At 48.7% G+C, this 12,333-nt stretch overlaps 1 protein-coding gene across 8 annotated transcripts in view; it reads left to right on the top strand.

Annotated features, from left to right (window-relative positions):
* CAB39L (calcium binding protein 39 like) overlaps nt 1-4,576 on the top strand; it is a 72,243-nt gene extending 67,667 nt beyond the window's left edge. For all 8 annotated transcript variants that reach the window (XM_068422631.1, XM_068422623.1, XM_068422640.1 and 5 more), the window contains one exon: nt 2,665-4,576. In XM_068422631.1, the coding sequence (XP_068278732.1) occupies nt 2,665-2,844 (180 nt within the window). In that variant the 3' untranslated portion in view covers nt 2,845-4,576. The remainder of the gene's footprint in view (nt 1-2,664) is intronic.
* The last annotated feature ends 7,757 nt before the right edge of the window (nt 4,577-12,333 follow it).

Here is a 12,333-nt window from a genome sequence, read left to right as displayed (position 1 = left end):
CAGTTTACTTGATCTTTTTCTTCTCTTGGTCACAAAGGGGGAACTGACCTCCAAAATTAAAAAATTCTAATGAAAATCTGTAACAGTTACTTTCCTTATCTGTGCCCATAGGCTTATGTACTGCTTTTCTCAAAGGAAGCTTGTGCAGGTGACTTAGGGCTTAATCATGGTCCAGATCCTGGAAGTACCCAGCCTCCATCAGCATGGTGACCTTCTGTCGGTCAGCATGTGGGAAGCTGCATCATGGGGCTGCTCGAGCTGACAGCATGAACTGCTGCAGTCTCAGCCAGAGCCAAACATTTGTACCCACAAGACTTCAAGATCTGTATTTCTTAGCTAAGGCACAGAGTGGAAGCTGTAAAGTACATTCAGTAATGATTTACATTCCCAAACCCTTTATTTCTCATATGGGGAACCTATGCATCAATAACGGCATATTGAAGTTATTTGCAAGGGAAGGGATATTGCTTTCAGATGCTGCAGGCAGCGACAGAACAATCAGCTATCGACAGTCCATCAAGTGTAGTGAGAGCTGTGAACTCGCTGTCCAGCCCACTGGTAGATGTGTCCCTGGTAGGGTGTTGTACTTTGAGTACTTGGAGCATCTCACAGGAAAGCTGTTATTTTAGAATGGCTGCTCTGATGGGATCCTTGGGGTTGTTGGTGCTACTCTTGAGAAGTTTTAGGTGGCAAATAGCATAAAAAGAAATTATGTGAGATTATAGCTCAGGGTAATCAGACAAAGGCGATGTGGAGGCTTGTGCAATGAGAGTGTGAATAACTGTAGATACTATACTGTCATAGGGACCACGATCTGGCCACTAGATCAAGGAAAACTTTGTAAAAGACTTCAGGCTTGGGCTAGGGAGCATTCAGCCAGCATGGCAGAGGTTGCAGCTCTTTCTCCAGAGCAGAGGGAAAAGTACCTTGAAGCAGGGACTCCTGGGAGCGACCTGAGGAGGAGGGATCCAGAGGAGACAAAAGCATAGGCAGGAATTGGGGATCTTATGGCATCAGGATGCCAGGGTTTAAGAGGAGATGCTTTGCCTCACCTTTATGGAATAAAGAAAAATAGTTTTACCTCCCTCTCTGTGCAGAAGTACTTGGTGTGGCACTGTTGATGTGTACTGAGCCCCATTCCTTCCACACATTCCTAACGCATGGCATTTTCCACACCACTCGTATAACACCTCCTAATTGGAACATACGAAGCCTAACAATGGGTCTGGTCTGAATCCCATACCAGGCTTTACCAGTTGTTGTTTCTGGGGGCAAGGGGCTGTAATGCAGCCCCCCCAGAATGGTGTGTGCATGTTCCTCATCATGTAACACAGCACCTCCCTGCGCCGCTGAACATGGCCCAGGTTTTCATGTGGGCACAATCTCAGTGGAGATAAATGAACCTGCAGAAGAGCCCCAGGTCTGGAGCCAGAGGCAAGTGGTGGTGCCGCCTGTGCTCGGCCGGGCAACATGCCATTCTGTACTGTCAGCAGATCTTTGTTTTCATTCTGGTTTGAACAGACTTGGAGGGAAACGGGACTTTTTCCAGTCCCATCCATCCTTAATTTCTTCTCATTGGGTAGAGAATAACTCAAGTTATTTGTGTCGTTGCACAAGCGCTTGGGTGGTGTTTTGTTGACCAGCCATGGTAACCTCGGTGCGAGCCAGATGTGGGAGCTCCTCCCAGGGTGGCCAGGGGTGTGCTGCGCGTGTGTTCCCACCACCGACTCCCTGCCCCGTCTGACCCCAGTGACTGACGTCCCCAGAGCCCGCATCTCTGCGGCATCCTGAGGTCCCTGGGAAGAGCTTGTCACCGCTGGCCTTTACAACCGGCCTTAAGTTTCCTGTTGTCAGCCAGCGTGTAAAGCAGAGAAAACGTTAAAGAAACAGTGTCGCAGCATAAGGGGTCGTGTTCAGAGCTGGAAAATTCTGCGGCTTTAGGCTTTACAGGAGGAAAAATCAGAACACAGCTAGTTTTATCCTCAAAACCCTCTATTTGAGAAGACCAGCAAGCCCACAGCGCTGGGCTGGCTGCACCAGGTGAGCATCTCTATGTCATGTCACCTCCCTGCATTGCCACCCTGCCCTGCTCGGTGAGGGCAGTGACGGCGCCAGGTGCACCACGGTGCTCCTGCTGCTGCTGCTGGAAATTTCCACGCTCCCACGAATGGATTAGGCAGAGGGAAGTGGAGCCTCTGACATATTTTTCCAAACCAAAACAAAGCTGGCAAGTCTAATTTTAGGCCTGGTTTAGTATGGAAATGATATCAATACTGACACAAAGCTTTTCCGTTCTCCTCATAATTAATTTCTGTGTATTTAAGTCTTGCATGTGGAAGAGGCTGAGAATTGATAGCCTGCTCTCAACAGCTGGGTTTACAATCAAATGCTTTATCAACAAAGAGCAAAATTAAAGGGAAGCGATATCACACGCAGGCATAGCTTTGCTTCAGTTTGCTGTTGAACCAACATGTTTATAACTCCTCTCTCTGTGCCTTGGGACAAGGTGTGTAGCAGCAGAGTATCTGCCTGCCAACCTTCAGCTGGCTTGTTAGAAAATAACTTACAGCGATATTGTGATTGACGTTCATCTCTCCCTCCCTCTCCCTCTCTCCCTCTCTCTCTCTCTCTCTCTTGCTGTGCCTGGGTTTGTTTGCATGTTAGGTTTTTGTGGCCAGTCCAAACAAAACACAGCCTATTGTGGAGATCCTGTTGAAAAACCAACCCAAGCTAATTGAGTTTCTGAGCAATTTCCAGAAAGAGAGGACGGATGATGAACAATTCACTGATGAGAAGAACTACCTGATTAAGCAAATCCGAGACCTGAAAAAGCCAACGGCATGAAGAACTCTTGTTTTCCACTGTAGGCATTAATCCTATTTGTTAAGTCCCTCTGTGTCCCTTAAACACCACGATAGTGCTTGAGAAGGCACAGCAAGTGCCTGGTTTTTATTTTGTCTTTGTTCCTAGATGTCAAGAGTATAGGGGTTTTACATGAAAACTAAAACCCACAAAAATCTAGAATAATATATTATTTTTAATCAAGACTATAATTATTTATGTCAGTTTAGAATCTCTCTGTAATAGAAGCTGGTTTGATGGATTTTCATTTGTGCTCAAGAAGAATGAACCTCTTTGCTTAACTTTATCAGCAAACTCAAGCTGTTGGTGAGTGCACAGAGCAGGTCTTCTGAGGGCTGTAACGTTGGTCCTTTGCACCTGTAGTTGTGACTTTGTTCAAGTGCTGCACACACACAAGACTGTGAAAGAGTACGTTCGTCTCTGGAGTTAGCTGCACTTATAGATTGGGTTCTTTAGTCAAAACAGTGGAAGATGGAAAAGCAGTAAAGGTCACATTTTTGCTTTATTTTTGTGTTCTTTCATCTGTAAGTTTTCTTTTCCCTTAGATCAGAGGTTTTCTATTCAGTGCTAGGGCATGGATGAAGACATCAGCCAGATGAGCTGTTTCTGCTTGCCTCCCATTTTCCTGTACGTAATCTACCTTGTGCTAGAGCACAGGCTATTCCCACCAGCCCCCAAGCAGACCTATGAGGAGCAGCCCCAGGTATGCGGTGCCCATGTACTCCTTAACGGGAAGAAGGCAAGAGCAACCCCCTTCCGTCAAGGCCCACTCTGTATTGCTAATAAAGTCATCCTGCACCTACTAAAATCAGCAAGAAGTCTGTCCCCAGTTTCAGTGGAAATAATTTTGTGTGGTGGCCAGAGCTACGTGGCTGAATTGTGCCAAGCACTGAGTCCCAGCACTGGTGCAAGCGGAGCGTCCTCAGCGTCTTCCCATCCGGATTCAAATCCCAGCTGTGCGAGGCGGGGTTGAGCTGAGCTCAAGCAAGGGGATGCTGAAATGGCCTCAGCCTGAACTGCTGAGTGGCCTGGGGTCCTGGAGTCTGCAGGTGCTCTCAAAGCTGAGAGCATTCAGAGCATTCATTGGGTACCTAAATCAAAGCATCGGAGGCCATTTGGTAGACCTAGGTGCCAAAGGCTACCTTGTAATCTGGTGTTTTCTATCCTTGTTCATCCCGACATGAATTCAGGTTCTGCAATGAAGTTGTAGAAGGGGAAATCATTGCACTGTTGATTTTTTAAGTTTAATAAGCTCCGTGGTCCAAGCAGTGTTTCCCAGGTGTGTTTGAAGAGTTTTTGGAGTCTGTCTTTTCTAGCAGGAAGTGAAAATGTGACTCTGATGCTTTGTTAGGAAGTGGAGTTTGAGAGCAGGGAGTGGAAATTTCTTGAATTTTTCTGGACAGCCTAAGTTCTGAGTTTTTCTATTTTTTGTAAGACAGTTATCTAGCTAAAACTCTCGCTAATGCTTCAGATAAACAGGTGAAACTGAACTTTAAAAACAGAACAAGACTTTTTCCTTCATAAAACCGTTGTATATTGGGGTGACTGATACTTTAATTTATGTGCTTTAGAAAAGGGATGAAACAGAACAGATTGTGGACTCGTGTTTTTTTCAGAGGTCAGATACACACAACAAATGTACATTTTAGTTGCCTGGAATTTAAAAAAATATATATTTACAAGCTATTAAAGGCATGATTACTGATCACCCTTTATTTCTGTCTGTTTTTTTCCTCTTGCCTTTCTTGATAGGCAGATTCTGCACAGTGCTAAATTCTTTCTCTCCTTTGCCAACTAGTTCCAGCAGATGGAGAGAGAGAGGTGAGCGCTTTCTTCAGAGCTAATGCACTCTGCAAGCATCACATCTGCAACTCAGGCTGTCAGGGGACCGGGCAACCCAGGCTGCAGTCCAGCTTAGCCTGACTGCTATCTTCACCCCCAGCCCTGTGGGTAGTACTCACTATTGGTGGTAGCTTGTGAGTTGATTAAGGACCATCTCCAGAATAGCAGTCCTCAGAGCTAGTCATCTAAATCTGATCCTTTGAGATCTGAAGCCTGAAACCAAAGGGCACTTGGCTCTGCTCTGAGCTCCTGGGGTGGGGCTGTCTCCGGGGCTGGATTAACACAGAGACACGTGTCTGTTACCTCAGCCCCTGGAGTCACATGAGAACATCAGGCTTCCAGCCTTCGCTTGGAAAAAGTGTCTTAATGGTGTATTGCTGGGGAATGCCTGCCCTTGACAATGGGAGTATAACCCGTGCAGAGGTGCCCTGCGCATCTGTGGAAACAAAGAGCGTGGTCAGCACTGTGAGCCACTTTTGTCTGCACAGTCTGGACACACAAGTGTGGCTGAAGGCATCAAAACCTGGCTGTGATAGCAGGAATGAGGTTACACCCACACTGGTGTTTGTATAGACAGAGATGTGACAGGCCAAGGGGGAACAGAGCGATGGGCCCCATCCTTGCAAAGGCAGCCGTTTCCAGTGTGAGCAGACAGCAGACCACAGAGGTAAGTGGTAAAGAAGGCTTGTGAAAAAGGGGTCTGTGTGCATGTGTGTCTGCAAGAGAGGAAAAAAAGGAGTGGTCCTACAGTAAAATGACATGTGCCAGGCCCCTTGCAGCTTATCATAACAAGAAGCGGGTCCTGAAGTAAATGTTGTCAGCACATCTCAAAGTAATTGAATATTCCCCAAGCTCAACTTGCTTAGCTCTTTGAAAGAAGAAAAAGCAAAAGAAACGGTGAAGATGAGATTAAGCACCATAATAATATTTCACAGCAGGTGGGGACACATCCCTAATTAAATGAAAATGAGGTCTTGTCTAATGCAACTTTGAAATAACCATAGAACTTTCAATTTCCTTTGGTGCATTCAGTCAAGGTGGTTCTTCTGCCTAAGCGACTGCTCCCACCAGGAGCTCACAATTTCTCTGAAATTAATATCTGGAGGAGCTGTATGACTGCAGGATACAGTTCATCAGAGTGAGGACTGGGAAGAAGACTGTAGTCCAGAGACAGAAGCTGGAAGACGCTTGGGCTGCAGCCTCTCCATTCCAATCCCCACCCAGCATTCAGGGGGGTTTGGATCGTACGAATGAATCTCTGCCAACATGCTATATATGATCTCGCACATAAAACCTGATTTGAACAGCAGAGTGCCAGGAATCTTTGAACCATAAGCTTCGGTCCTGGGATTTGAGCAGCTTGTGCTACTAAGAAAAATCTGATGAGAAGCAGCAACAGCCTCCCCTGTTTTAATGGCATGTATGCCAGCAGGTGTGAACCCAGGGGGAGGATGCAGGGCTCTGGCCTTCAAGAAACGTGGGCGTTAAGACCGCTTGAGCGTCTTAATCTGCATGCTCTGGGGACAAGATCAGATGAGAAGGAAAGAATGACTTGGACGCTGTAATCTAATGATAAAAGCACTCACATGAAGGAGTGGAGAACTGGATCCCATTTGTTTTCTAGTGCATGCTTTGTTCTTGTCTATGAAATTGAAGCAGGGCTAAGAGAACCCAGGCCTTTTTCCAAAGGGCGCAGTGATGTTTGGTCAGTAGAGGGGCTTTTCCTCTGGGCCAACAAATGCTTCATTTTTCTGTCTGAAGTAGCAGCACTTCAACATTTTGGCTGGAAGCACCTTATCATAGAATCATAGAATTGTTTTGGTTGGAAAGGACCTTCAAGCTCATTGAGTCCAACCATTAACCTAACACTGCCAAGTCCACCACTAAACTGTATCCCTAAGCACCACATCTACACGTCTTTTAAATACCTCCAGGAATGGTGACTCCACCACTTCCCTGGGTAGCCTGTTCCACTGCTTGACAGCCCTTTCAGTGAAGAAATTTTTCCTGATATCCAATCTAAACCTCCCCTGGCACAACTTGAGGCTGTTTCCTCTCATCCTTCTATCTCCCTGCAGAACATCTTATGCCAGGTGGGTTTTGGTCTCTACGACATTAAAGGGAATTTTATGTAGCTCTCCCCCTTCTTGTCTAAGCACTTTTGCATAAAAATACAGGTTTCCACGGCCTTCCACTGTTTTTGGTCTTGCATTTTTGCACCTGCCACTTTCCCTGTGTGGGGCTCATGATGCATTTGCCTTGAGCATCACCCACTGGACTTGTACACATGGCCTGCAGCTGAACAGCATCAAGCAGCTGAGGACTGTATAGACCATAAGGATTTGTTGCATTTACCGCCAAGCAATGAAAGCTCGTTTCATAGCTCTTACGCTGATGGACCTAAAGTGGCCAGTTGCTTTTCTGTCAGAGCAGAGAGGTGGCAGAAATTCTGCCAGTCTGCAGTGCTCCTGGGGTCTAAGCAGGAGACACCCAGCACTCACTGATGTCTGGTCACAAATGCAAGCTCCTAAGGGCCTTCACTGCAGGAGCCCAAGTGCTGGAGCTGCTGGTTTACATCAGTTTCTGGCATAAACGCAGGCCCAGCCTCAGGAACTAAGATGTTCCCCTTTCCAGCCATCACCTTAACAGAGAGCTCAGCCAGTCTTTCTACCTGTTCAAAGCACATCCCACTAAGCGACAAGCCTTATGGAGTTACTCACTCGGGCCCACTGCACATTTAGCCCATACATGCACCAAGTGGAGCAGCACAAGCTGTTAAGGCTGGGTGTGAGGTGTCCTAGAGCTTCTAGTGGGAGGTCTGACCCCATAGCAAGAGAGGCAATCCCGCTGGTGAGAGCTGCTGTGGCCTGGGCAAGAGAAGGAGCTAAAGTTGCTGCCACTCCAGCCCATGCTGAAGGGGAGCCTTGCCCTCCAGCAAAGGCTGGGATCCCTCAGCCTGCGGTGCATGAGGCCACATGGCAGCAGCAGTCCAAGCCAGCTCTGAGCACGGCTGGTGCTGGGCAGGCAACATGGGATGAGGTTAAGGGAAAACCCGGAGAACGTTGGCAGTTTTGGCAGTGTGGTTCAGCTGTAAGCAAGCATCTCGCAGGGCTGTGGCTTGGCCTGGCTCCCCTGAGAGCCCCAGGGAGAGGCAGGCGGTGAGCCTGGCCCTCCTGACTCATGGTCCTCCTCCACAGCGCCAGCCTCGCGCTGGCCCTTCTTTCCAGGAATGTGAAGGAGGAAAAACAGTCAAACAAGCCACCCCTTTTTCCTATGGCATTGGTTGTGAGTGGCTTTGCAAAGCCACAGTGACAATAACCTTTTCCACCTCAGGCTGTGTCACAGCACGAGTGGCAGGAGCACAGGGAAAGCCTGTGCCCAGGGTGAAGCACCAGCTCGGCTCTGGCCAGGCCATGGCCATGCCCAGCTGTGTCACAGCAGGGAAGGGGCACCCACACCTGTCATCTGGCTTAATATAGACTGGGGTGCTGGGGATGGGGACAGGGGGTGTCCCAGCACATGATGTGAGGCAGCGTTCTGCCTTGCGTCATGCAGCTGAACACTCTAATTCACCATTGCTACCAGAGCCCCATGGCTGTTTTTTGTCAAAATATGGCACCGGCAAACAGGCTTTGCTACTGAGCCTTAGGTCCAGGAAAGTGTGGCACTGCCCTTGCCACCTGTGACACTTCAGATATGGCTCAGGTGTGTATCCCATGCCACCTCAACCCCCTCCCTCCCTTGGTGTGCCTGTTTTACTTCCTGTTAGTGCTGCTTGTAGGGGCTATGAGCCTCTTCCCCGTGTGCAGATTTGGGAATGAAGCCCCGTTGTCTCATGGCCAGACGTGTAACCTGCTTGTTTTAACTGTCCTGCCATGCCAGCAGGCACCTCCAGCGTGTCAAGGTTTTACGAGTAGTTGGGCAACAAGCACCTGACCACCAAGGTGACAGGCACAAACAAAAAGTCCTTTGGCTGCATGACAGGCACCAGCCCAGTCACAGCACCACAGCCCAGATCCTCATAGTTAAAGAAACAAAAAACCACTCAGCTCCCTAGTGCAGCTCTCCAGGGGAGACCTACCAGTCCGCTAATGAATGGAGTTATTTCTTCTGAGGGCACAGAGAAAACAGGAACGTGTCTTTGGGGCCATGAAAGTGCCTTGCTCAACTTTTATGAACAGAGGCCCTTTATTTCCAAATTGCTGGGTACGTTACCCCCACTAACACACGGCTTTGGCAATGCCCTTTGGCTCGCTCATAGAACAGCTGGCTTGACAAGGGTTTGGAGCGGATTTAAAAATACCACTGTCAAAGTACAGCCCGTTGCATCTGCTCAGAGCTTTATGCAAACATGCAGTCAGGGCAAGCTTCTCAGCAGGCGGCACACCCAGGCACAGCCCTGCCCCAGCAGCCAGCAGGGAGCAAACAAACCCGTCATTTGCTCAGGCTGATGGTCAGATGCCCAACGCAGGACAAGCGGGAGCCTGCAGCGAGCAGGTCTCACGAAATCCTGTGGGAGAAGTGGAGAAAGGCACCTCCTCCCCATTTTAAAGCTGGGTGTGGAGGGAAAAATGATATTCACAGACAGACTCGCCTTGTGCCCCAAGGAGTGTCAAGGGCAGAGCCACATTTAGCTCATGGGATAGAGCAGGTTTTCGCTGTGGGCTGACAGCAATGGCTCATGCTTCCCGTCAAGGGCTCAAAGGAAGGAGACACTGGGGACAGGCCTACTGGCAGGCAAGACAGCATCATCTCCCAGGGGATGGCAGGCGTTGCTGAGGGAGGAGAGGCATGTGTTCATTCCAACAAAAGACCCAGCTCTCCAGCTAATAAATACCACTTTTAGCCATGCAGCTAGGCTCCTCTGCCTCTGCTGGCTTTTGGTTTTGCTAGATAAATCTGTCTTGCCCCATGATGGGAATGAAAGACCAGCAGCAGGTGAATGTACTGGCATTCATACTATTTCATAGAATCATAGAATCATTTTGGTTGGAAAGGACCTTCAAGATCATCGAGTCCAACTGTTAAACTAACACTACCAAGCCCACTACTGAACCATGTCCCTAAAGCACCACATCTACTCATCTTTTAAATACCTCCAGGGATGGTGACTCAACCACTTCCCTGGGCAGCCTGTTCCAGTGCTTGATAACTCTTTTGGTGAAGAAATTTTTCCTGATATCCAATCTAAACCTCCCCTGGTGCAACTTGAGGCCACTTCCTCTCATCTTATCACTTGTTACCTGGGAGAAAAGACTGACACCCATTTCACTACAACCTCCCTTCAGGTAGTTGTAGAAAGCAATGTGATCTCCCCTGAGCCTTCTTTTCTCCCGACTAAACAACCCCAGTTCCCTCAGCCGCTCCTCATAAGGCTTGTGCTCTAGAAAGATTTAAACATGTCTTTCAGGTATTTCTGAAAGGACATTGGGGAGGGGGAAAGTGTGTCAATGCTGGCATTTGTATGACATGTCCCTAAAGCCTGGTTCTTGCTAAAGTTATTGTTCAAATGCTTCATGGTTTCCCCAGGCTTCGTCAACCCCTTATTTATTTCTCCAAGTCAGAAATTTAGATGCCCTGGGGGAAAATTTACTGGCAAATCAGTGAGGTGACCTCACCAGGGCCAAAGTAAAGAGAGTTGAGCAATGAAGGCGAAGGAGGAGAAAAATGCAGGCAGACTGCAAAGGCTTCTGTTTTATTCAGCTACCTCTTTAGTGCCAGGGATTAACATGTTGCAGAAGTACTGTCTATATTAACGCTCGAACAGACCCCCCATCCCTTCAACAGTGGTGGGAATGCACAGTGGTCCTGTAGCTCCAGGAAGATCATCTGGTGCTGAGGCAGAGCCTGGCTCCTCAGAAAAAAGAAGTGGAAAATTTCAGGTACAAAGAGGTGATACTTGGAGTGCAGGAGATAGATGTCACACTGCAAAATACCCCAGGGAAAAAGCTCAGCACTTTCCTCTGCATGCCTGTTCCCAGCCTAAACAAGGTGAAGCCTGTGCTGTTGCAAGTCAAGCAATGCCCTTTACCTACACAGCAGTCATGCCAGCCTCATTTTTTCCTCTTCCTTATTTATGAGTTTTGAGCTCTCTCAAGTGTTCTGGCATTTACAGCAAGCATCAGCACACTTCTATCTTTTGCTGTCTGGAGCAGCCAGATTTTCTGGATGCCTCTTGCTGTATTTCTGGTAAAACACATCCCTGCTGCAGTAGATGTACAGACACCCTCTGGCTCCCTGGTGAGAGCAGGAGCCTGGCCTGCGTGCAGGGTCACTCTCCCTGGAAAGCCCCGGGGGCACCCGTCATTCTCCTGGAGAAAATGGCTGCTCGTGGCTTGGATGGGCGTACCCTTCGCTGGCCAAAAAAGTGGCTGGATGGCTGGGCCCAAAGAGTTGTGGTGAATGGAGTTAAATCCAGTTGGTCACAAGTGGTGTTCCCCATTTTTGTGCCCCTCCCTACAAGAAAGACATTGAGGTGCTGGAGCAAGTCCAAAGAAGGGCAGCGAAGCTGGTGAAGGGCCTAGAGCACAAGTCTTATGAGGAGCAGCTGAGGGAACTGGGGTTGTTTAGTCTGGAGAAAAGGAGGATGAGTGGAGACTTTATTGCTGTCTACAACTACCTGAAAGGAGGTTGTAGTGAGGTGGGTGTCAGTCTCTTCTCCCAGGTAACAAGTGATAGGATGAGAGAAAATGGCCTCAAGTTGCACCACGGGAGGTTTAGATTGGATATCAGGAAAAATTTCTTCACCAAAAGGGTTATCAAGCATTGGAACAGGCTTCCCAGGGAAGTGCTGGAGTCACCATCCCTGGAGGTATTTAAGAGACATGTTGATGTGGTGCTTAGGGACATGGTTTAGCAACGGACTTGGCAGTGCCGGGTTAGCGGTTGGACTCGATGATCTCAAAGGTCCTTTCCGGCCAAAACGATTCTGTGAGTCTGTGATTCCCCTGATAACAGCGCCCTCTGGCGGCGGCGCTGCAGCCCTGCACCCGTTCAATGGCGGTGCTGGGGAGCAGGAGGTCCCCCCGCCGCAGCTGAGGCAAAGACGGTTCAGAGCCAGGGAACTAAACTGAGGAGCCGTCTCTGAGCCGGGCTCGTTGCAGGATCAGCACAGCGGCTCTTTGCCTCTTCTCCCCGAAGCCTTTGCGGTGCTGCCCTTCGCCTCCTCACGCGGGGGCTGCAGGACTGGTCTCTGACTGGGGCCAGCACTGCTGGCCACAGAGGCACAGCAGCGCTCTGAGTTTCAAGGGGGTGTTTTGGCATGTCGTGACGGTAACGACCCCTATCTTGGCCCTACTTGTATCCAACACATTATCAGAAGGAGCTGGGTTCCAGTAGAAGATGTCTTGTGCTACCAACCCCTTTCCCTGTCAAAGAGGGAATAAAACTGCAAAACACTGATCAGCACATTCTGCCAAAGACTAGATGTTGCCCGTATATATGGATGCAGCACACAAAACTGGCACGTTAGCAGATAGCTGCGCAAGTCTGGGAAAACAGGAGGCCAAGGCAGATCAGCAAGTGTCTGACAACAGTTCTCTGCAATTATCTTTCTGTGCAGGGTGGAGTTCAGCTCTGTGCATGTGGCACTGTCACCATCTTCATTAATAATACGGTAACACAGATCTA

Source organism: Nyctibius grandis, chromosome 2 (assembly GCF_013368605.1).
Source record: "Nyctibius grandis isolate bNycGra1 chromosome 2, bNycGra1.pri, whole genome shotgun sequence".
In the NCBI taxonomy this organism is placed as follows: domain Eukaryota; kingdom Metazoa; phylum Chordata; class Aves; order Nyctibiiformes; family Nyctibiidae; genus Nyctibius; species Nyctibius grandis.
Note: the sequence above shows the minus strand (reverse complement) of the source record. Positions and strands in the feature narration are given on the sequence as shown.